At 40.4% G+C, this 24,869-nt stretch overlaps 1 protein-coding gene across 1 annotated transcript in view; it reads right to left on the bottom strand.

Annotated features, from left to right (window-relative positions):
* Nucleotides 1-24,869, bottom strand: part of LOC104532439 (roundabout homolog 2) — a gene marked incomplete at its 3' end in the record, with an annotated part of 356,022 nt that overhangs the window by 76,546 nt on the left and 254,607 nt on the right. The window contains exons 5-7 of the mRNA XM_029087387.1: nt 18,886-19,013; nt 15,559-15,570; nt 3,937-4,061 (exon numbers count right to left, since the gene is read on the bottom strand). Of these exons, the coding sequence (XP_028943220.1) occupies nt 3,937-4,061; nt 15,559-15,570; nt 18,886-19,013 (265 nt within the window). The remainder of the gene's footprint in view (nt 1-3,936; nt 4,062-15,558; nt 15,571-18,885; nt 19,014-24,869) is intronic.

The following is a 24,869-nucleotide window of genomic DNA, read 5'->3' as shown; positions in this document are numbered from 1 at the left end:
TGAGACATCAGTAAGCACAAAACAAGGAGATTAGCTTTTGCCTTTGGGCTGGATTGGAGAAAAGAGAGATGTCAATAAGAATAACTGGAACGGATGTAGCAGCCATTGCACACGATGAAGGACTGAATGAATCAATAATACAGAAAAGGACGGAGAAGCTTTTAGTGATGAGGGCTGTGTTTTCAAGGGAAAAGTTACACCGCCTGGTACTGCTCCTGATGTGAATGAAAAAGAACAGGAAAAGGGAGGCAATGGGAATAGAAAGGTCAGCAGCATTGCCCAATGAGACAGAAAGGGGAATAGATTAAACAATAATTAAACAATATTAATTCTAGTCTGGCTTTTATGTCAATACAAAACGCCTCTCTGAAAAACAGAATTGTTTGTATCAGGAACATCCCAACACACTGTTCCCATGCTGTGATAAGCTTTCAGTCGTTACTGCAGCTCTGTATGCTCTGATTTCTCATGACGACTTCCTAGTTACTTTTAAGCTCGTCTCGATGAGCTAAAAAGAAAATCTAAAAGTACAGAGAGTATTAAATGAGTTTTCTGTAGATCTGCTTCTTCTGCAGCAGACCTCAATGGTTTACAAAAATGATTTGGAACTGACAAGCAACAAACTTGGATTTTAAAAAAATTCTGCTTTGAAGTGAAACTCACACCTTTACCTCTGGTTTTGGAATAAAAGGAGAGAGAGTTATACTTTAAATAAGACCTGACACTCCAGGTATCCTTATAATTGTATTAACGTACCAGGCTACTTGTCACCCTAGGGCGAGTCTTTCCCCTTACCCCCTTTCAATGTCAATGTTCAATAAATTTTTCACAGCAAATTTTTCCTCAAAAATCAATACGCACCCAGTAAACATGTCAGATCCAATAAGAAAAAAAGTGTGAAAATTCTGAAACAATTTCAGGCTACAGGGCTAAGTGGGACTCGAAGAATTGCTGGTTTCTGAATTGTCTTGGAATTTTCAGAATAACCTCTGCCTGGCACAGACACCTACTGAATGAGGGTATTACCAGAACTCCACTAGATTTTACGAGAAAGCAGAGAATTTCGATAGGGCTGAGCCTGACTCCATTTATCACTCAGTATTCAAAGTATAAAAAGAAACACAACGTCAAAGACAGGGCAAGGATCAAGCTACTAATTCTTAAGAGGAAAAAAGATTCAGAATACTCTTAATTACTGCACTGGAAAGGGGAGGCTACTCTTCTTTTTATCTTCAGCATGAGCTTATCTGTTCCTGAGAGGTACCACATCCCAGTGAATATTCCACACTTCAGGAGGAGCTCATCAGTCTCATGACTCCTCCCTTCAAAGATCAGATAACTATGAATTCTAACTTGTCCTGAACTACAGCATAACCCCCTTTTTACAATTGTCTTTACAATTTAACTGATTTTAATTTGCTGTCAGGTTGCTCATCTGGGTGGCATGCTGGGTTGCAAAGACAGACCAGAGTCATCCCTGATGTAAAACCACTGAATTTATCTCAAGGAAGAATTTAATCCAGAGAGTCTAAAGGTCACACATGCCCTGCCCTGCTGCACGTCATTGGCGGGCGGCTGTTCGGCTCTGGGGAAGAAGCTACTGAGTACAAAGGACCAGCTGTTTGTGCACAAGTTGGCACAAAAAATGACTCAGGAGGGAACAGCTCCCCTCCCTTCCAGCTGGTTGTGCTCAGAAGCACAGGATGGAGAAATGGATTCACAATGACAAATGCCCCACAGTTACTGGAGTGGGCTAACGTGGCTACATAACATGACTGCGAACACCAGCAGTGGTGCTGCAAACGGTTCCTTGGGTAAGAGGAGAGGCAAGCATTGTAAAGCCAAGCAACAACCTCTAGCAGGGCACACACAAAGGTGTAATGTCACGTGTGTTCAGTGGACAACGCCCAAAACACCATCTTTCAGATTTGTATGGTGAGATACAGCATATGGAAACTCACCTGCTCTATGGCCTCTCACTGCTGCACATTGGGACAGCACCACTAACCTGTGTTGCTTCACTGATGCTCAGTTAAGATTAACACGAGGGTGTAGTGAATCACATGGAGCTATGTTTCAAGGTTTGATTATAAACCATGTAGGTATCCATTTTTGTGTTGCATTTATTTGCCAAAAAAGACCATTCTAACCCTCAGGGATCTGGTTCTCAATATGGTAATTAATTTTCCGGGTTTGTAATTAAACAGCTTCAACATGGTACAATCAGTAGGTAATAACATTCAATTAAAGACACAAGATGCATTTTCACCTTAAAATGTTTTTACCCTTGAAGTGATACCAATGGAAGAGGATAAAATAGAGTATTAACACTTTTCAATTACGCTAAATGACTTTAATCCTGCAAATGATGTCCTACTTTAATTAGAAGCTCTTCTCTTTATTACAGCATGATGGATGTCCACTTTATTAGATTCAAGTGTGACACTATAAGCTCACTTTACATAAACATTACCATGTTATTAAAATGCTCTACAAGGAAAGGTTTTAAAATGTTTGCTGGCACATCAGTACTTCCTCCTTTAATTTCAATATGCTACTCTACTTTCCCATTGGAACAATTTTCACCTTAGTGAGACAACACTGTACTTTTCCAGGATGTGATCTGTGGAGGCTAGATTTAAAGTTCTCCAAATAACACAGTGAAAGAAACACACTTAAGATAAAGCTAATGCTCAAACAAGCTTACACTCATAAAGTAATAGTGTTGTATCTCTGTAAGCCACAAATGCAACAGCGCACAACATGCGGTCAGCCTTGGTCCTGCCGTTCTGGACCAGTTATCTGACCTTGTGAGAAGATGGAGCAGAAGCAGGCAGGGCAGAGCAGGAGATCTGCAGTTCAGTTCCTGTCTCATGTTTTAATTGAGTTGGTTCACACAATGCCTCCAGATGAGACAAAGGGCACATCTGTACTGCACAGCACGGTGGGGATACTGGAGTTAACTTACATATGGGAGAAACTGGCACAGGGCTCTGAAAAGGTTGATTTAGCCAGTGGAGAAGAGCACATAGTGTAGATACATGGACAAATGTAGCTGTGAGGGGTTTCATCAGGGAGCTGCAGAAGACACTGTCTGTTCTTGGGCAGCCTTTTGCCCCTTTCACTCTTTTCTCCGGTGCAAAAGAGAACATGGCACATAGTTTACAGCATTCAAATTAAACATACTAACCTGAACCACATATTGAGAGTGAGGAGGACTGACTTGGGCCATAACATCGTGCCAATACAGCAACAGCAGTAAAAAAATGTTATGGCATGACATTCAAATATTAAGTTATAGAAGTTGGTATTGGCTGATAGCAACACTGCTATAGAAGTTAATATGGGCTGATAGCAACATTGACTGCTACATCGGAAATTTTGCTTTCAAAAAATGACAGTAAGGATGGGGGAAATATTTCCAAAACCAGATTTAGAAATTTCCTGAGACAATTTTACTGCAGAAAGCATCTGCGTGTTCCAAACCTATGTGTGCAGTATGAGAATATGCCCATGCAAATCAGCCCGCTAGATATAGATCTGCCTGATCATGTCTAGACAGGTGGTGAACTGTAATTACCGACTCTGATCAGCTGAAAATTGAGTCATATCTTTTTAATCTACTATGTTTGTCTCACCCACCTGTTTGTTGAGGGTTTCAGATGTTTAAGATATGTACTGTTGCTTTCTTTGTGTTTATACAGCACCTAGCACAAAAGTTTCATGGACTTAAATTGCCTTTGAGTTCTTTACACTATTAAAATTTTAAAAAAACAGCAACAAAAATGTCAGTAAAGAATAGTGATAGTTTAAAGGACAAATTCTTGTGAAAGATTAAAAGAACCTGCAAAAGATAATATAAATAATTTTCTTAAAAATGTAAGAATATAACTATTTAGAAAGGCTTGAAAGACTAACAGCATGCTTATAACTTACCTGGCTTCCTTCTTTTTGCCAGAAAACAGCTGGCTGGGGATTTCCTTTAGTTTCACAAGGAAACGTCACTGTTCGACCCTGGGCTACAATCTGGTCTCGTGGTCTCACCACAAACTGGGGAGGAGCTACAATGTAAGAAAAAACATGGTGTAAATGTGGGATATTTTGCACGGGGAAGGTGAGGACTATTGAAGGAAAAAGACAACATTATGGAGATTTGTTTTATGCCAGAGGACGTAACACCAGAAACATTAATTATTATAGACAGAACTGATACGTAGACAAAAACAACAGCAACAAAAAGAGCAGCAGTATCAGTATGTGACACCCCTGGTTGTAACAGAACAAAACGAAAACAAACAAACAAAAAAAAGGGAAAGAAACATTACAACCATACATGCCAGAGGAAATTCTGATGACAATAGCTGCTGAGGAGCAGCAGTCAGGTGTTTCTGATGCCAGCTCTGGATATATTCTACCTTTCATCTGGGCAGATATCAGCACTCTCACACCCTCTGAGCTTCACAGAGCTTGTGCTGGAGCTGTCGTGTATCGCAGGCTCCGAGTTAGGATATATAGGCTGCCTTTTTCAGACTGCCCCTCTAGACTTCTACAAATGATTAAGAAAGGAGGGGCAGGTCTGGATGATGGCAGAAGGACAGAAGTTCAAGAGCTCCCTCGCTTCTTTTACAGGGAGTGTGGTCAAGAATGGAGTGGGAAGGAGGGTTCACTAGAAAAAGAACGGTTGCTAAAACAACAGAAACTTGGGAGATCCAGATTTCAACTTGTGTAAAGCCAAGAAAGAAGCAAGAGTTGAAGAGTTAGTGGGCAGCAGTGAGTGGCAAGAAGGAATAGGTATTCCAGGAGATCAGGAGGAGACAAGGAAAAGGAAAAAGGAGAAGACAGAGTTAAAACAAGAAAGAAGAACCAGGACTGGGTGTGTTTTCAAGTAGGTGGCATTAACAGTGTTCAGACACAGGGGACCATAAGCACAGTCAGAAGTGAGCAATTTCTGAGAGGTGTAGTTTGACTTGTCTGATGGAAAATAGAGAGTCAATGCTTGGTGGGAACAAGAAGGGAGAGAAAAGGTGTTAACATGCAGAAGGAAAGTGGGGAAAGAAGTGGTGTTGGAGGATTTCAGAGAAAAAGCTTTACATCAGCGACTATGTTGAGCATGATGTGATAAAGCAAATGACTTTTCTATGCATGACATGCAAACCCTCCAGTCTTGGTTCAACACTGGAATTCACTAGAAGTGGAGTTACCCTATTTGGCATATCTTAAAAATGTAAGTAGTATCTCCAAATACTTCCATCAAAAGACTAGCTAACTTTTGGGGCAGGTCAAAGGAGGGGATAAAAGAATGAAAAAAAACCCCATGAAGAAGGGGATGAAAGAAAAAACAAAACAAAACAAAACAAACCCACATTAATTTTCTTCTATTCCACTGTTGGTTTGGTGGTTGTGGAGAGGGATGGTTTAGGAACACTAAGCTTTTAGGTAAACAGAATTTAAGTGTTTTAGAAAACCATATTTTCACCATTATAATTACAAACTATTTAATTAGGCACAAAGAGCAATCAAGATGCAGCTTCCGATTACACCTGCTGACAGCACAGCCACGGATCTGCTAACTGCGTAGAAATGTCTGCAGATCTGATTTTTTTTTAAATACACTTTGCAGGTATCCCATGGGGTACTTCCTAAGGCGTTACAGATCAGCAGGAGTCTACAGAGCACTAGCTGAGCGGTGCTGGTGTAATGCACTCTTAAAACTAGAACTGTAAAGCACTTAACAAACGTGAATCACCGTTGATTTAGAAGGCAGAGGGTGAGGACAACACCAGGAGTCCTCCTTCTGCCTCACACTCCTAAACACAAGTGTTAGGACATTTCTCTCTCCTCTCTGGAGAGAGGAATGTCCACCACTTCCCTACGCCTCAGCTGTCTCCTGAAAGGGCAGGGAGGAAGGGCTGGGTGTCCTGCTGCTGCCCGCTTCATGCCCATATATTTCCAGGTTTCTATAGGAGTGCAGGTGCTGCTACACGCACTCCAGGATCCCAACCCATGCTGTACTATTCCTAAAGTGCTGGGCTGCAGCGAGTCACTTGGTTTTTCCTCACCTTGTTTTACCTAGCATAGCTGTATGCAATCCCTCCAGGTGTCAGAAAACAGTAAGGTGGTAACCAGCACGTATGTGTGTGTTCATTCAATTATATGGGAAGGGAAAGATTTTAGAGAGAAAGACCCTTAAGATGTGAATTAGAACCTCCATTCCTGAAGTCATACCTTACAGGAAGGTATCTCTGCAGTTCTGACCACCCAGTTAATAAAGGTCACTGCTGCTCAGCCACAGACCTTCATTGCCCAGGATATTGCTAAAGAATCAATAGCAACCTCAGCCGGAGCAGAGAGTAGAAAACCTCTAACCTCTGCAGGTGTTACACCTGCATTTGACAGGAACTATGCACGAGTCCTGAGTCTACGCTGCGTTCTGGGTGGCCTCAGGACCCTAATCTTTCTACCATGATGCTAAAAACCTGGTGTCAGGAGACCATCTTATAGATCATACCTAAGCACGATGGATGCCCAAGATCACTTCGTAGGCACGTGTGGTGCACTGGGGTATGTTGAGCAGCCAGTGCTCTGAGACAGCTCAGGAGAAGGAAGAAGGGCATGGCATTCCCATGAGCCCACCCTCACATCGTGGAACCAAGTAAACACAAGGGTTCACACACACAAGGCTGTACTGTAAGTCAGTCATTCACAGCTCTCAGCAGATGTGACAGAACTGAACTTGTTGGTGTAGCAGCCTTTCCAAGGACCAAATTAAGGAAATTTGACAGTCAAGGAACAATGAAAGAGAAATACCTTGGTTTCTACCTAGTTTCTCTATTTTATCTACCCCTAACTTTGCACATCTCTCACTTTCCTAAGAGCAGAAAAAGGATCCTTTCTTTTCTAAAAAGACAAGGAAAAGAAGCACGAATCAAGGCTGTAGCTCAGTCCAGACAATCTAGAGGACGTGGACTGACCCTGTCGCTCTATTCTCTCCCTGCCACAAACCAAGTCCCCTCCAGCATTTGCCATACTAGTCAAACAGAAGATCCATGGCCCCATAGCTACTTGTTCAGACTTTCTAAAGACTCCAGTAATCGACAATGTATGGTTATGCAAGGATATCTTTTCTAGCTTTCCTCTGCAGCCATACTTTCACCATATTAGATTTATCTATCAATTTCTATCTGAATAACGGAAATTGAAAACTGAAAGTAAGTTAATTGCAGGAGTAATTCCTGGTCGAGACTGCCATTATCTCCAGAGAATGCAAGGCGACCCTGCTCAGAGCCAGCAAGGCTTCTTTGACAGAATGAGCACTCGGGCTCTTCAATTCTCCTAAAGAGAGAGCTCATTATCTTCATATGTACACGCTGTTTATAAAGACAGATAAATATTATTGCTCCCATTTTGCAGAAAGGTTAACTGAGACCATGACTTGCTCAAAGCCCAGCTACAGTGGAACGCTGGACAAAACCTAATTGAAGCTATTATTTTTTCTCTCAAAGTAAGTGAATTTTTAAAACATTTTGAAAAGATATAGTTAGAGAAGTAACAGCAGGCTTGATATGCTTCAGCTGCTGAAGTTATGTGGTACTTTAATGCTTAATTCAAGCTAACATTAAGGTCATTAGAAGAATCTGTTGAAAAAAAATGTTATGAAGCAGCAAACCAAGTGTTGTGCCTATGAGACTATTACCCTTTACTGTTTCAGATGTAACATGAACTGGATTGGAATAAATAGAGTGGAAAAACTCTTACTTAATTGACATTTGAAAGTTAAAGACGATGGCTCTAAAAGGAAATCTATTGCCTGGATTCCAAGGGACTAGCCAAAAATATGTAAAAAGAACAATTAAGGTTACAGAGCTGGTATACTTCTGTTGAAACTTTTTGGGTCTTTTTTGAGAAATTTAAATTGCACACAGTAAATCAGATTTGATTTCTGGCAAATTATGCTTTGATACTGCATTCAGCAAGCGCTGGCTTCAATCAATGTCACGCTAAAGCTGTGTTATGCTAATAGCCGCTCGTGAGGCTGAGCGAGATGATATGGAAATCAGATGGTTGAACATGAATAGAAAGCACAGGCCATGTACAAGGGGGCTTTGAGACGAGGGGATGGGGGGACCCTAAGGTTAATCACATCATGTTCAGAACTGGTTTTACAGCACAGAACAGTATTCTGCTGCAGGAATTAAAATGGAGATAGAAAAGCATGAGCAGTAGTGAGCATTAGTTCTGTTCCTCACAATGGGATGAGTGCATTGTCCTGCACCCCTTCTGGATGTTGTTTTATGCATGACTGAATGGATCCTTTATTCTACTAATAAACGCACATGAAGGTAGCCTCTGCCCAAGTGTTAAAGAGCTTTAGAAAAAAAAGAAGAAACAAATACTGCAAATTATTTCAGAGGGATTTCTCCACTCTCCTCCAATCTTAACAGTTACCAGAAGCTCCAATCCGAGGGGTTGGATTGCACTCATCCCTTTCCCAGTAGTGCTACTGAATAGTAAAGGTTATGCTGAGTCACCAGGAGCTGATAAAGCTGCTGATGTAAAGAAGCTTGACTGAGATAGGAAGTTCACCCCTCCTAGGTGAACTCTGGCCACCTGATAAGAAATTTGGCAGAAGACTCAGAAAGGGAGTGGAAAATTACCATAGAAAAATGTGAATTTATAGCAAAAAGTACACTGATCTCCTATCGAGTACCAGCAATGTTTTCTTCTGGTGACACAGTTTTCTAAGCTGATCTTGTGATTTGTGGTTTACATTTAATTCAATGATCCAAAGGGAATTTTATTATCATGACTTGCTCCCAGAACCTCCCCCAGCCCAGACGCCTTGGGGGGTCATATATTATATTGCTGTGATTTTAATTTAAAGTAGATATTGTAGCAAGTTTCTGCTCCTACCACAAGCAGAAATGGAATTGTAACCACAGCAACTAGTATCAGTGGGATTTTTGTTGCTGTTTGGGTTTTTTCTAAGCATCCTCAATTACCTAAAGCAGCCACTATGAGACCAAACTCATTTTACATAATCCAAACAATTTTCAAACAATGAAAACTTTAGAAATCTTTTAATTACATGTATTTAGATAAAATGTCCTCACATACCATGTCATATGAGGCTTTATTCAAAGGTCACTGAAGTTGGTAGAAATTCTCCTATTGGCTTACATGGTCTTTGGATTGGACCCATTTTAAAAATAATATATTACAGGAAGAGAGTGACAGCAACAAATTTTAAAGGGCTTAAATTACAGATCTGACAACCTTTAATTGAAACTAATTTCATTTGATAGTGAACTGCAAATGAAATTCATCATGAAGATTACTTAGGCAAGCTAAAGTGATAAAGATGAGCGCTTCATTTTAAAATGGAATTGTTTATTATCCATAAACATATTTCTGTGACTGGTTTAAAGAGGGCAAGGGGAAAGATGCTGACTTAGAATCATAGAATCGTTTTGGTTGGAAAAGACCCTCAAGATCACTGAGTCCAACCATAAACCAAACACTACCAATTCCATCACTAAACCATGTCCCTAAGCACCACATCTACACGTCTTTTAAATCCCTCTGGGGATGGTGACTCCTCCACCTCCCTGGGCAGCCTGTTCCGATGCTTGACAACCACTTCAGTGAAGAAGTTTTTCCTCAGATCCCATCTAAACCTCCCCTGGTGCAAACTGAGGCCATTTCCTCTTGTCCTATTGCATGCTCCTTGGTTGAACAGACTGACCCCACCTCTCTGCACCCTCCTTTCAGGGAGTTGAAGAGAGCCAGAAGGTCTCCCCTCAGCCTCCTTTTCTTGGCCACCTGGGCACACTGCTGACTTATATTTAGCCAGCCATCAACCAACACCCTTAGGTCCTTTTCCACCCAGCAGCTCCCCAAGCCTGTAGCATCACATGGGGTTGTTGTGACCCAAGTGCAGGACCTGGCACTTGACCTTGTTGAACCTCTTACAATTGGCCTTGGCCCATTGATCCAGCCTGTCCAATGATTCATGAAGCCCTTCACTTGACTCGTGATATTATTTCAAAATGACATATGTAGAGGTGGCAAAGCATGTACTTGGTTTGGATTCTTCTGACAAGCAGCTTCCCATAGCCTATGGGAGTATGGGTAATCCACAGCCTGGATACCACCTTTAACATTGACACTACCTCAAAATTCATTCTCCTACGTCCTGTAGTAATAGATCAAATACACAAAACTGGGAGCACAGGGGGAAGCGGGGAAAACTTTTAGCAGGTTGAATGAAAGGAAGCACTGGGACAGAGGAAGGAGGTTACAACGGGGCAGAGGTAGAGAGCAGGGGGAGGTGAGGTCTCAGCAAGTTTATTAGCAGGACCAGTTGTGCTGCAAGTGTCCTTCACACTGCTCCTGTCTTAGGGAAAGTGAGAAATTCATCTTGTTTCGGTTTGGTTTGTTTGCTGTTTTCAGATGAGCCGTGTAAAAGCACAACAGTGCGAAAAGATCACACTTCAATCATTTGTGAATGCTAAACCTTCCTTCATACCTGGACTAATTGTTCTAATCTTCAATTTAAATTCAGGTTCTGAATTTCACCTATAACAACATTTTTATCCTTCAGTTGTTCTGGAACACTGAAGCAGATAATCTCTGAAAGCATGGAAGCATAAGCATTTTTTCTCTTTCTTTGCAAGAGGTGAAAGAAGTCGAGAATCAATAAATAAAAAACGCTAACTGTCCTCTATATTTTGACAGATAAAATCTCTCTTTTATCCCTGGATGACCTAAAAGAAAGAAGTGAAATAAACCTGCGTGGTGGAAAAAAGAGGTGTGTTTTCCATTCAAAGTTTCCCTGCCAATTTCAATTAACATAACTGACAAATCTACATTTATCATTTTTATAACAAAAGTTGAAGCATAAAAAACCCGCCCAAACAACCAAGGATTTGTTCTTCCCTCTTCCCTAGGACTATCTCAATAAAACAAAACTGTGAGAATAATTATAAAAAAATACAACCCTGCCTCCTACATAGCAGAAAAGAAAGGCACCTACTTTCAGCGCCCCATCCCCATCTCCAGTTCAGCACCAGCACTTTTCCTGCTCCCCTCCTCCTGTTTGTTTTATAGTACATTTAAAGATTAGGTTTATATATCTGGTCTGAATTTCATCTCAGCATTAGACTGCAGCCTGAAAGGAAGGCTAAGAAATGTCAGGACAAGTCAGTTCCATATTTTAATCTCTTACTGCTATACAAAGAAATCTGAATTTCATTCTATGGCAACTTTTTTTCTTTAATCTGAAGAATTTGCCTGTTTTTAAACAAGAATGATGTATTATACTTTCACTTAAGAAAGAAATCCAGACAGTCTGATGTCCACTGGTGTCCTTACCCTCTTCTGAAAATCTCTGGAAGTGGTAGCAGCAGGCAGACAGGCAACATCCCTTTGATATAGATTTGAGATTTCTGCCACTGAAAGATGGCATTGCAGGGCCAAGCGTGATCCCACCTCTTCTGTCACACACCAGTCACCATCACTGATACTTTATAAATCCTCAGTGTCTCAAGTGAAGGTGATCTAGTCATGAATATACTAAAAATAAAAGCATTCATCCTATGCAGACTTTCTCTGCAAGAGTCAGAATGGAGAATTAAGAGACATCTTTCTCACTTACCAGTATGAACCACCTGAACGATACAATTTCTAGTCACAACATCTAATGCAACTTTGTTTAAAATACAGCCCTTTATCCTATGTTTCATGATGCACCACTCTTAATAGACCATTAAGTCAAGCCTAGAGCAGAATGAAATGCATCAAACAGTAACATTGCACTTAAATGTGAATAGACTGTATTTAATTAATATGAAATGTGGAAAATTCGTGGCAGGAATCTATCTCTTTCTCTCTTCTCCAACATGGTATGGAAGTTAAGTTTTTGTAACTTGGTTGGTCTCCCTTGACTTCCTTAGTTAATCACAAATACTTAATTTCTTCCCAGGAGGCAAGAGTAACTCTCTCTTTGCTGCATGTCACTTATTTCTGGGAAGATGAGTCATAGCACATGACAATAAATTAAATAAACTTACTGCAAAGGCAACTGAAATGCAAAGAACTTTATTTTGACTTCGATCTAGTGGAAATTAATTTGAAAACTGAGTACTCTCTCCTCTGAATGGCATTTGGGATGATTAGCAAAAGGGTAACTGAAACATCAGACAGATCTTCCTAGATCTTCTATTTGAACTTTAGGTCCCCTGTCTCAAAGCAGTACAGCAACTGCTTTTGAAAAGGAGATCGGAGTTACTTTCAGTGGGACCACATTAAACTTCTGGGCTCCTCCCAACTTTTGTGCTTCTTCTAGCAGCTATTCTCCTGCCAAACTGCCACAAGCAGAATGCAGAAGTGAGAAAATACTAACTTACTTATCTGGAAAATCCATCTAATGAGTGAAATAACGATATAAATGGTCTAAATAGGGATAAATATCTGGTTTCCTAAACCCATCTGTTGTAAATCCTGTCAGAAATCTTTTCAAAAGGTTATAAATAAGAGAACACCTATTTTAGAAATGGGCAACATATTTATTCCTAGCAGCAAATCCAAACATGATGAGTAATCTGGCAGAGAGCTGTTAAATTCACCAGCTGCCATCCACCTCGGGCAGAACCGTATCTCGTTTTATCTATGTAGTATATACCATATGCTAATAACTGCTTGAACCAAACACGGCCATTGGTATTCCCACTCCTGAATGTTCCACTCAGGTTGAAATTTAAATAAAAACACCACGACTAACAGAATAAAAATATTTGAAACAGGCAAAAACTGAATAGAAAATGAAAATTATTCTGTTTGCAGCAAGAATTGCAATCCTGGAACATTAAAAATACATTTCTCTATTCTTCAGTGACAAGTCACTGAAAGAAAATGGTTTGGTCTTGTTTCAAACACAATGAAGACAAAACCTGTCTGCTTTGAATTGGAGGTAGTGATGAAAGGTAGAGCTACCCAGATAATTCTCCAGTGTCATGAAAGAATATAAACTTTTAAACTGCTCCCCTGCAGTTTAACATATACATAAATATAAAAATATACTTCTGTTAAAATGTCACCCTCCTAGAGAGCTGTGAGCTCAATAGCTTTAAGCAGTGTTTGTTTTAGCTTTCTTTCTGTGAGGAGAGGCATTTTTGCTCTACATTCCACTTAAATTCCTGAACAAAAAAATGCCACAAGCTTGGACTCACCCTTCTTGTCAAATGACAGTTTTAACAGAAGATCACTTGGGCTTCTTGGTGGGGAACTGGTGGTGGAGAGGGAAGTTACTCTTTTTTTTTTGCTTTGCCTTACTGGGCTTTAAATTTTCAGAAAAGAGGAGAGGTAACCACTTGTTTTGCCTGCTCTTGAATGAAGCAGATACATGAACTGTAGAAATCAGTTTCATATCAGGTCCTTAAGCAAAGAGCACTAACAGTGCACACTATCACAAGGACAGCACTGCCTTCTCTATGGGTACAGGATCAGATAGAAGTGATCTAAAGAAACCAGTCTGCTTATATACAGCAATCACTACACACACACTTGTATGGGAGTTCTAGATGTTAAATATCTGGAGGGTTTTGGACTTATTTACTTAACAATCTTTTCACAATTCACAAAGATAACTAAATTAAATAATATGCCCATATAATAATTATTTTAATCATTTTAATTTATGTTTCCTGAATAAATAATCTAAAAGAAGAATTTTCTTTGTACCAGATGTTCACTTGCAACAAAATAAAATAGTGTAGGCAGGGAATATGCCAAATTGACCACAGCATGGTCACACAAAGAGGTCATACACTTGGACATAAAGTAATTGGAGATCAAGAGCTTCTGTATAAGCTATGGAGATGGAATCATGAATGACTCAATGGACTGAAAAGTCATAAAAAAGAATTGGTGTTCTGAAATTAGGCACCATCAACACTGCTGAAACTCAGCATTTGCTTGTGAATCTCCAGTCATCTATTTTATGTGGCTTTCACAGAGCCCGAAACAGTCTCTACTTTGTAGCATTTTCTTAGTGAATGAAGCAGCAGCCACAAACCTGCCTCTCTCTAACGTGAGAGATTTACATTAGGAACCTACTAATTTCATACTATATTTTCTAAGCAAAGGAACACCTTCTTACTTAGTTTACTCCAGTTTTATCATGTTACAACTCCTGGGAGTTAATTTATTGAGAACTATGTCAAATTACTACAGTAGTGACTGGGGTTTAAAGCTTGCTATGGAAATCCCAGCTGGAGAACAGTGGATTGACACTCTGCACAGGGATTCCCTGGTTGTGGATAAGCCGTGCCACGACTGCAGGGTACTTGGTTTGGCTCTAGGTATCCTAGTCCAAGCAAGCTAACAAGCGTGGGATCACCTTAGTTCTGGAAACAGAGGCCTAATGTGGATTTTACCTTTAAATTATTCCTTTAAATAATTTAATTATTTAAATTAAATTTAAATTTCTTCCTCCAAACTTGTAACACTGAAGAGCTGAGACAAGTTCAAACTCACAAACTTTAGTCAATTACATAGCTAACAAAAGTTTTTACTAAATACAGAAGGACCACACTCCTCAGCAATATCCATAAACACCAGCACTGACTTTTCACACTAATCCAGAAAAAATCAGTGTAACCATATTATTATTCTAAAACATAAATCTAAACACAAACTACAAAAATCAGAGGAGCAGTGCAACTGCTTAAATTTTTTAGAAAATCCATACAGGCACAGAGTAAACATCCGTGAAAGAGAATTAAATATGTTCAGGATAGTTCTGAACACCAAAAGTGAATATCAGCTACTGACATTTGCAAATTTTCCATTATGCCCATTTAGATTTTTATAAATTTTCAGAAGTTATTTCAAAGGCATAGGGAAAAAAAATCAAATTCTCAGTGTGGGAATGAAAGATCCAGAGGTTGTCTTCCTCTGGGCTTGTTACTGAAAACAGTCTGCATCCTATATAGCGCATTCCAAAATGCTCTCCAAGGTGACCCAAGGGCAAAAATCAATGATGAACTTTCTTCACAAGCACGGAAATCTACTCCATCCCCTCTTCAATTTCAGGACTACTTCATTTCCAAACGCTTTGAAAGATACAAGAGAGACGGGACATGCAGAGCCTGTGCTTTTACTGCGACGCAATAAAAGCATAGCGAGCTGCTCATTCGGGGCCTGGCAGAAGCTCACCGAAGTCAATACCAGCCTTTCTGTTGATTTCAATGGCTTTGTACCAGGCCCAACACAGACTGTTAACAACACTGGAACGAGTGATTTTGGCTCAGTACCACCACACCCACCCGTTTGGCTGATTGGTATTTGTTGGTGATTTGGCAAATGCATTTAAACACGAGACAGCAGGAAATACACAGGTCAGAAAAGAGCACTTTGTCAGTCAAAATCACTTGCCTGGCGTTAGACAGTTAAAACTATTAAGCACTGGCTGCTGATTTCAGCCAGTCAAATGCTGTTGCAAATGAAAGATGAAGCATTGCGTGAAGCCATGCTAAAATGGATAGAAGGATGGTTACTTACCAACGGGGCGAGCTGTTGACATTACAATGGTGTAGTGAGAACATAAAAAAGAAATTAAAAAAAGAAAAGAATATCTGTCAGAATGCATGACGTGTAATGTTACCTTCCACTATGGATACTACCATGATTGTTAACTCCTCACATGACAGCCTAAGCAAAAAGTTTACTCTTGTTACTGTTTAGTCACATGCCACTATGATCACATTTACTTGAGAACAGCATCTCAACGAGATGACTGGAACCATTCTCTGAGAAACATTTTTATTATCTTCGCATGTCATCATCAAGTATCATTGTTAATGCCTGATAAAAGAGAAATTGCATTGCATTAGCACAAACTTTCAGATCCCAATGCACACATCAATTTAAGCCACAGACTGCCAAATGTCATGCCAGTAGATGCAAGGCGTTTGCTTTCTGAGTCAGATACCAACTGAATTTTAAGCAATAACGGTCAGTACAGCAGTAAGGGCTGCAGAAAGCCCAGGACAGTTTTTCTCGTTCAATAATGGGCATGACAGCTTAGCACACACTGCTTCTTCCTCACTGACAGTGCTGATGAAAATATAACAAATGGGCTGAAATGGCCAAAGGGATTTCAACCCAGAATCTCCCGAATTACTGCTTAGATAACTTCTACTTCCCAAAAAAATTGCAGCTAAATGATGGCCAGGTTAATACTGCTTCAGGTTGGTATCAAGATTGAAACCTGCTGCTGCAGCAAGTGATTTCTTGATTATAGCAACAGCCCTTCATTATACTTGTGCTGAGGAAAAGGGCTGCCAGTCCCTCTGTTAATAAAATATAGACATCCCCCTTCAGAAGAACTGAAAAGTTGGACATAAAATTGACTCCAGGTCACACCTGTTCAGGCAAAATTCCCTTATTTGAGCAGCAGAAGTCGTTACCCATTTCTGATCAACAGCACTTGTTATGTTCCTTTTTCCCTTTTTTTCTTTTTTATTTTTAAGAAATTAACCAGCTCTATATGCTTACGTGCAGGCTAGAGTCAAATGTAAGTTATGCAGATTCAGAGGTAATACAGCCTGCAAGGACCTTCTCAGTTCTCGACCTGTCTATGGGTTTATCTTTACTTTGGCATACTCATTTCATTTAACTATTTCAAGCCTGCTGCCTTTTCTCACTCATTGACTGTTTGAAGACTTTCTGGCTTCTAGCATTACGGGCACATACTTCTTCTGCAGAGAGAGGAGGAATAAGAATGATGATAGTTGTCTTTCCAAGAGAGGCCGTGAAGGCTGAGTCACAGAACCCAAATTCTGTTGCGTGTGACACAAACTCCCTGACTGCACCCTCACCTCCTGCCTTGGGAAGATGGGCTCGTGGAGGAGGGAACTGAGGATTATGCTGTTGCTGCCAGGTTTGCGGCTGTAACTATGACACCTGCAAGGACCAAGGCACCCTCAAAGGAATTTTGAAAAGCTATGTGGTTTTGCTCCTCTACGTGACATATAGTTACGGTAAAAGCAGTTTCAGACAGAATTGGCAAAAGTTTAAAAATTCCAAATTCGGGCTTTCTTTAATTAAAAAGACCATTGTTTGCAATCCCTTTAAAGTCAATTGGAGTTTGCTCAGTCATTTGTTTTCAGAAAATTCACAGTAAGAGCCTTCTCCATTGAATTTCTTGGCTTTTCTCATTTTCTGTCATAAACTGAACATTTAATATGTTTGTAATATTGTGGCTTCCTTTGTATTGGCTAAACACTATATATTTGACTGTAAATGACAAACCCAGGGGGAAAAAATAGCCAGGATAATGAAAACCTGCTTTTACTGTAGGAAAATCGATTAAATTGTATATTTCATCCTTGGGTTTTTTTTCAACCTTAATTTCATCAGGTTCAAGCTTCAGTGATTTCAAAGGATTTTCTGCTTGGGTCTAGCTATTGTTTATATCACAAGTCTGGGTAGCAAATCTGAAAAGCTTGCTTCAGTAATGTATACAGTGGACACAGTTCCAGGAGTGTTGAAAGGCTATCAAATTGGCTGCCAGATTTATTGGATACCATGATTCTGCCTGTGACAAAGGAACAGAGTGAGAATATTTCTAGGAGTCCACTGTAGTGACTATTTTTCCTCCCATTACAAAATGGAAGAACAATCTCTTACACGGGCATGAAGCAGGGAAACTTATTTCTTCAGTTTAAAATGAGAAGAGCTGCATTATCACTTACTGTCTAAAGTGAACACTGAGGTAACATTTTAGTAGATGGGTTATCACAATACTCTCTTTTCTTTGTTATGTACTAACATCTCCCCCCCCTAAAAAGCCACTTGGTGCTTTTTTTTCTCTTTGAATTCAGCAAATTAAACTGAACTGTGTCCATGCATTAAATGGATGGAAATGGAAGCTGGCCTCTTGGGTCAGTTGACCCCAGTTCTAATAAAGCAATCCACTGAGACTTTGAACATTTGATTTAATGTGTATGAAAAGAGGAGAACAGATAAAGCTAAAAATGTTTTTATTAACCTTTCACAGCTCTACTGCAAACCGTCAGCATGCACCACTAAACTGTGAAATAGTGTCTGCATGAGATCCATTGTGCCAAATTACTGCTTATCTTTTGGAATGAAATAATAACTATTATATTCTATCTACTCACATGGAAATATTAGCCTACAAACTTTTTCTCTCCCCATAATCTTTAGCATGTCTATATCTACTGTCACAAAAGACATTCTGGCAACTCGTTTTTCTACTGGTCTTAAAACCTCCTTACCACATCAAACAGCAGCACATAAACTCTGAGTGGATGTTAGAGACCAAGAATATTTTAGGAGAGAATATGTTAATCTTTACCTTGTAATACTTATGAAATTTAATTAGGATTTTCTTTTTCCTTTGGCTAGTGTTTATCTCCCAGATAAAGAGTAATGGTAGAGAGTTTAATTATGGCAGAGCTAATCACATAGTAATACTATCTGCATTATGTTTGGCATTAATAAACATAGTTACTTACTATACTCCTTATACTTATTAGGGCAAGGAACGTGAATCATAGCCTAAACTGATGGCTCGCATATGAAAGTCTATGGCCACAGTGATGTTGTGCTTGCTTATGCATATATATGCATCTGTTCTTGCATTAAAAAAATGGCACTGCTCTTTAAGTGCAGAGAGTTCCTATCCTGTTGAAGCCAATTAAAATTTTGCCCGATATATGAACAGGAGGAGGATTTCACCTCTGTTGTAAATTGGTGCAGCACCCGCAATTGCAAAGGACACGTGAAAGCCAAACGATGCTCGTTTCGTCAGAAAGCAATTTATCCCCGTAGGGGACGGGCCCTCCCCGTGGGAACACTCACCTCGCACCGTGAGGGTAGCAGAGGCTTCCACTTTGCCAACGCGATTCTCAGCAATGCACGTGTAGGTTCCTTCATCTGTGCTCAGGGCCTTCTTAATGCGCAGTGTGTAGTCATCCTTGATGTCATACCTGCGTTACAGAAAGAGGATGAAAACTCTCTCTGCAGACAACAGAAATGAATGAAAACTCTCACCTGGAATATGCCGGCCTGAATCTATCTTGGAGCCAGCTTTGGAAGACAAATTATTATCTAGCATTAGATAATTCCACCAAGCATCCATCTTCATGACATTTTTATTGCACTCTGCATTAGTTAGAAACTTTACATAAAATTAGTATTGCTATGTTCACTCAGTATTAGGGCTTTATTAATAATATCATTCACTTTGTCCTTGATCTAGAGCAATAAGATAAAATTAAGCTATCAGACATCAGTTATCAATACATGACAGCTCAGGTTTATCATGCCTTTGACTATGTGAGCTACACATTTTACCTTTTGCTGATTTGGAAATTTCTCTTTATATATAGTCTTTCTTTACGGCAGCAAGTCCTTAAGGAAACTGTGAGCATACTGGGAGGATCTGAGACTGCACAATTACAAACAATAAAAAATATATTTAAGCTCTGGAAGGTGACATTTATTGAAGGGGCACATTAAAGGAGATTTATCAATTTCACAGAAATACTACAAAATTATTAATTAAGGGTGGAAAATAACATTTTCTCTTTCTTAAAAGAAATAAGAAACAATTCAATTACGCTTTGTCAGTTTCTTCGTTTCTACTGTTGTAATAATCCTGGAACTATGAGGATGTATAAAACTCTAAATAATACAAAGTACTTCGGCATGCAATGACCACTCACTCTCAAGACATTTCGAGTGCTTACACCTAGAAAAACATTTTCAGTTAAATCTTTATTATCCTGCAGAAGTCATGCTTAACAAACTGCTTTAGGCTCTGATCCAAAGCTCCTTAAAGTCAATGGGAGACTTTATCTTGTACGAAATGTCCTTGGTTCTCAAATCGGGAAAACTCTGCTTTTCAGCATGGATATTTCACTCCTGAAATACTCTCTTGTAAAACTATTTTCAACAACATTTCTTTTAGGGATAATAAGCCCATGACACCTTAAATCTTGAATGCAGAGTTCGCTTCAGATTGTCACGTATCGAGCAGTGACAAAGGAACATGAAACTAAAGATCAGAACTTCAGGAGGTATCAGTATTCCTTCTCACTGCGTACACACTCACGACATAACTTCAGTAGAACTAATTTACCTTCTCTTTGTTATATGATAAAGACCTTGTAGACTTGTTCAGTAAACATACTGAAATCATATGGAAGAGCACCCTTAAATGTTTTGATGAATAAGAACGTAATGCAACTAGTTACAGGAATGTTGTGAGGCTCTATGAGTATTTTTAAATGAATCTGAAACATTAATTTCTGTGTACACAATATACATTATTATTGGTTCCTCTAGTATAGATTTGCAGAGATAGCACTGTGTGCTAAGAGGCTTTGAAGCACCTTAACTCAAAGGATCCTCTATGCTGAAACATTTAAAGTCCTTTTATATCTAATTAAATCTCATAACATCAATTAGAGCATTACTAGCAATTCCAGGAATAAAGAGAAGACATCTTTTCACACTCAACACAATACAATGCAGCTTCATTTTATATTCAGCAAGTCCAGTCCATTCATTAGCAAAAAATAAATTAAAAATGACCAAATTGAGGCTAACCATTCTGTCAGACACAAACACATACAATATCCCTTTTGTCAGGAGTTACACTTAATTATATGAATATGCAGTACCTTGGGTTTAACTATTGAATAAGAGATATGGCAGGGGATGAATAAGTAGATGCCATTGCAAACTTCAGAAACTTTTAGGGACCATTTTTTGCTAGGCTAGTCCCATGGGGCGGGGGGGATGTTATGATGCTAGAGAACTTAATATGCAATTTCTGGAGTAGTACAGGTCTATTGAAACTACATTCAACAGCCATATGTGGTGGAGGAATATTTTTTCTCGACTGCTCTCAAATTATATCATTTTGCATGCTGTGCTGCACTAGGCAATGGCAAATAGAAATCACTGTTTTCGTCAGAGAGAAAAGGCAAATTATGTCCCTTAAAAATCTCAAGAATATGACAACGGTATCCCACAATGATAGAACAGTTATTTGTCTTTGGCGACCACAGAGTTGCAGACAAGAGAAAATGCTTATTTTCTTGACACGAGGCCAGTCCTAGGGGACTAAAAATATAAAATTCTATTGAGCTCCTGTAAGACAAGAAAACTAAGGCCAGTTGTAATATAAATACGAGCTGGATATAAGAATCACAGTCACAAAGCTAGGCAACAATTAGCCATTTATTTAGCAATATTTTTATTTTTTAAGACAAGTAACATCCCCATGGCTCATTTACCACCGCCGAGTTAAAAGCAGCCAGGCAGCAGGGGCTGTATCTGAGTGAGGGACTGGGACGCAGCAGCCCGGGACAGGGCTCTCCAGTTGACTGGCTCCTCTTCCTCCCCGCGACGTGCCGGTGCCGGCATGCCCGCCAGCTGCCTCGGTGGGCTCTGTGCTCACACCTGCCAACCACACAGGCTGTGCCAAGGGGGACCGAGCCAGCGGCGTGGCATGCCAGGACGCGGAGCGAGGGGCAGCCATCATCTCCCACTTGGGTCGTGAAACGGAGGGTGGTGTAAACATGTCACCATCACGGCCCAGTTATCAATTACTTCAAGGAGAGGTCCAGCTCTCCCGGTCTGCTTCTCCAACAAGGCCATACTGGGTTTTTGGACCACCCTGACAGAACATGCCATCTAGCAATTAGATTCATACACAGATGGACCCACGGGACATTATGACCATCTGCTGTCCTGGAGTACTGATACGCTGCCCCTCAGTCATCTGTTCTACCCACATTGTCCCCAGAAGTCATCACGGTTCAGTGAAGAGCTTTGATGGATGAAACAGGCAGGAAAGAGACAGGAAGGAAGCTGGCTTTTAGCCTGATCCACAGCAGCACAAGGAGCTTGTGTGAGAAGGGACCGTGAAGCAACAAGGCGTGAAGCCTGAATACATTTTCAGTTTCTCAAGCATCCACCTGCGCAGTCTTGACCAGAGTCTTGTCCCCTCTCCGTCCCAGAGTCTCATATTCCCATAGCAAGATGTTTCCACCTAAGTTTCTGGAGAAATTCACTCTCATCTGGATTAGTACCACTGAACACCTGGGAGTCAGGATCAGGGCCTCTCTGACTGCTGATAGCAACCACAGAGAGAGGTTACCAGAGCCCCGGGTTGATGATGGGATGGTGGAAAACCAGAGTGAACTGGTTGGGCTGGTCCTTCACGTTGCCAGTGCACTAAGAAGGCAATGCCTTTGCAACATGTGCCCCGTCAAGAATCGCCTTCTGACACATTGCCCAAATATTGCTGACTCCCAGCCAATTAACGCCAACATTCAGCTAAAAACATGGGGCTCAGACATCAGTTTCACATGTTTATGGCCATCTAACTGATTTTAAGTACTTCTCTGTGTTAAACATTTGGAGGTGCTTAACCTTTCGGTTCAGCTGAAACGTCAGCATCAGACTGAGCTGGGAGAGGTCAGCCCATGCCCAGGTACAAACCAGCCACTTTTGGGCACCACGTTACATAATTTCTGTTCCACAAGTAATAGAGCAGGTCTGCCTTTAATTAACTGAGGGGGCTGGAAAGGAAGAAAGAAAGAGCAAAACAACAAGCAGATGAGAAAACACTGCTGGTGAGGAAATTCTAATAGAAATTGGGTGATTTTGAGTGAAATCTGGCAGTCTCTGGCACATATGAATGCATTCATTGTTGCTAGTTTTGATTAATGACAGTTGTACAATAGTGTGCTGACAGTCACTGCCATACAGACACTTTTTTTTTTTCTATATGAAACACTGCTGAAAATGCAACCCAATCAGATTTGGCCCCCGAACAACATGTGCTATCATCACTGTACCGTGAATTGAGATTGATTGGTAACCAGCTGTGACAAAGTGGGAAAGAGAGCCTTGTCTTTTTCAAGAGAAGAAAAGAAGAAAAATAAAAAATCAAATTGTGTCAAAACCATTACCATCTGCTTAACCAATAACAATTAAAATAAACCACATTAACTGTTTTTAAGTATCACAAATTAATGCATTGAGGTTGGATTCATGCATTGGCTTAAGCATCTAAGAACAATCTTGAATGAAACTGGTTTTGTCACAGTTATAATTTCCCCCACCACATTCACAAGTGTGTCTGTCCATACTCAGCCACCAATCTTCCATGGTTATCAAATAAAAAAAAAGAGAGAGAATTTACTGAACTTAAGAGAGATTTAGCACTATGCTTTTTTTGCATTTGATATACATTTTACTGAGTGCTTCACAGAACTCCCAGATTTCCAAAAACATGCATGCAGCTATGCATAAAAATATATGCATTGCTTTGTCTTTCACATGCACAGGCAGCAAAACTGTGCCTACGGCTGGAGTTATTGCATTCCTAGATATCCAAGTCAGCCTAACTGGTAATACAAGGATGCACTTGCTTCAGTACTGTATTTTAAAGTTGTGAGAATGTGCTGCTGAATTCAACAAATCCAACTCAAAAAGCCGTATTTCTTGCCAAGGGGAGTTTGCAAGAGAAAAAGTCATCTTAACTGTTGAGAACTGATGCCACCAGCCTCAAAAAATTTACATCCATTTATACCAGGCACCTATTTTCTTCTTAAACGTTACTGTAAATAAATAAATATAAACCAATAGTAGAATCTGCATGAAGGCTTTGTAGGCTTTCCTTTTTTTTTAGAGATGGCACAAGATATACTTTGCTCTCTTTTCTCTTGCCTGTTTGCCAGGCTGTTTTGCAAAACATGCACAAAGCTTCAAGATTACTCACAACATCAGTGATTAGGGAGCCCAAATAGAGAGATGCTACAGGCCAAAATCAGAGGAAACAGGAGGTTGTTAAGGAGGCTCCAGCTTCTGTCTCCACTTCTCTTTTGTGGTGCTGGCACTTCAGCTCCCAGCACAGTGCCACAGCTTTTCCTGGCTCCGAGACTCTGTGCCAGATGGAAGGAGCCAGAGAGAAGCTGCAGTGAGATGGGGAGTGTGAGCTCATTACCTGCTTCAGCCTGGTGTGATCCAGCAGTGGAACAGAGCTTCCACTCCCATCCGCGATGCAGCCGCCCCTACTGCCAGCTCCCTTACAAGAAATGTCGGGTTTTTCCACTTCCATCCCATGCATTGGTAAGTGGAAGGAGAAAGAAGCCCAAACCTATGTGAGTGACAGCTTTCTGAGGGAATGTGTTAGTTTCACTTCTTTGGCTGCAGCCAAACCCAGTTGCTCTCTCACTCTCCCCCTTCCCCAGGGAGTAGGGGAGAGAACTGGAAGGAAAAGGGCAAGGAGACTTCCAGGTTGAGATAAAAACAATTTACTAATTGAAATAAAATAATGATGATAATAGCAGTAATAACAGAATATACAACTGAGTGATGCTCAGTGCAGTCGCTCACCACCCGCCGACCGATGCCCAGCCTGTCCCAGCCAGCGATCCCGGAGCACAGACAGTCCCCAAACACAAACCCCAATCCTGGGAGAGTGAGAGCCTGAGTCATCCCTGAGAGAATTCTGGTCAACCCTGGTTAATAGACTGACATGACGTGATATGAGATGGAATATCTCATTGGCACATCCAAATGTCAATGTGAGGTTTTGCTATTCACTGCGCTTCCCCCTCCCAGCCCTAATGCAGTTGTGAACCAGCCAAACACGGTGGCCTTGGGCTCCAGCAACAACTAATAACATCAGTACCTGATCAACATTCTTCTCATAACAAATCCCATCCTGAACCTAACACACGGCTGTTCCGGTTACTGAGGAGAAAATAAACTCTACCCTAGCGAAACCAGGACAGGGAAAGATAAAGGAGTCTCTGTTTTTC

The sequence above is a fragment of the Antrostomus carolinensis genome, unplaced genomic scaffold, assembly GCF_000700745.2.
Source record: "Antrostomus carolinensis isolate BGI_N321 unplaced genomic scaffold, ASM70074v2 scaffold1691, whole genome shotgun sequence".
Classification (NCBI taxonomy): domain Eukaryota; kingdom Metazoa; phylum Chordata; class Aves; order Caprimulgiformes; family Caprimulgidae; genus Antrostomus; species Antrostomus carolinensis.
Note: the sequence above shows the minus strand (reverse complement) of the source record. Positions and strands in the feature narration are given on the sequence as shown.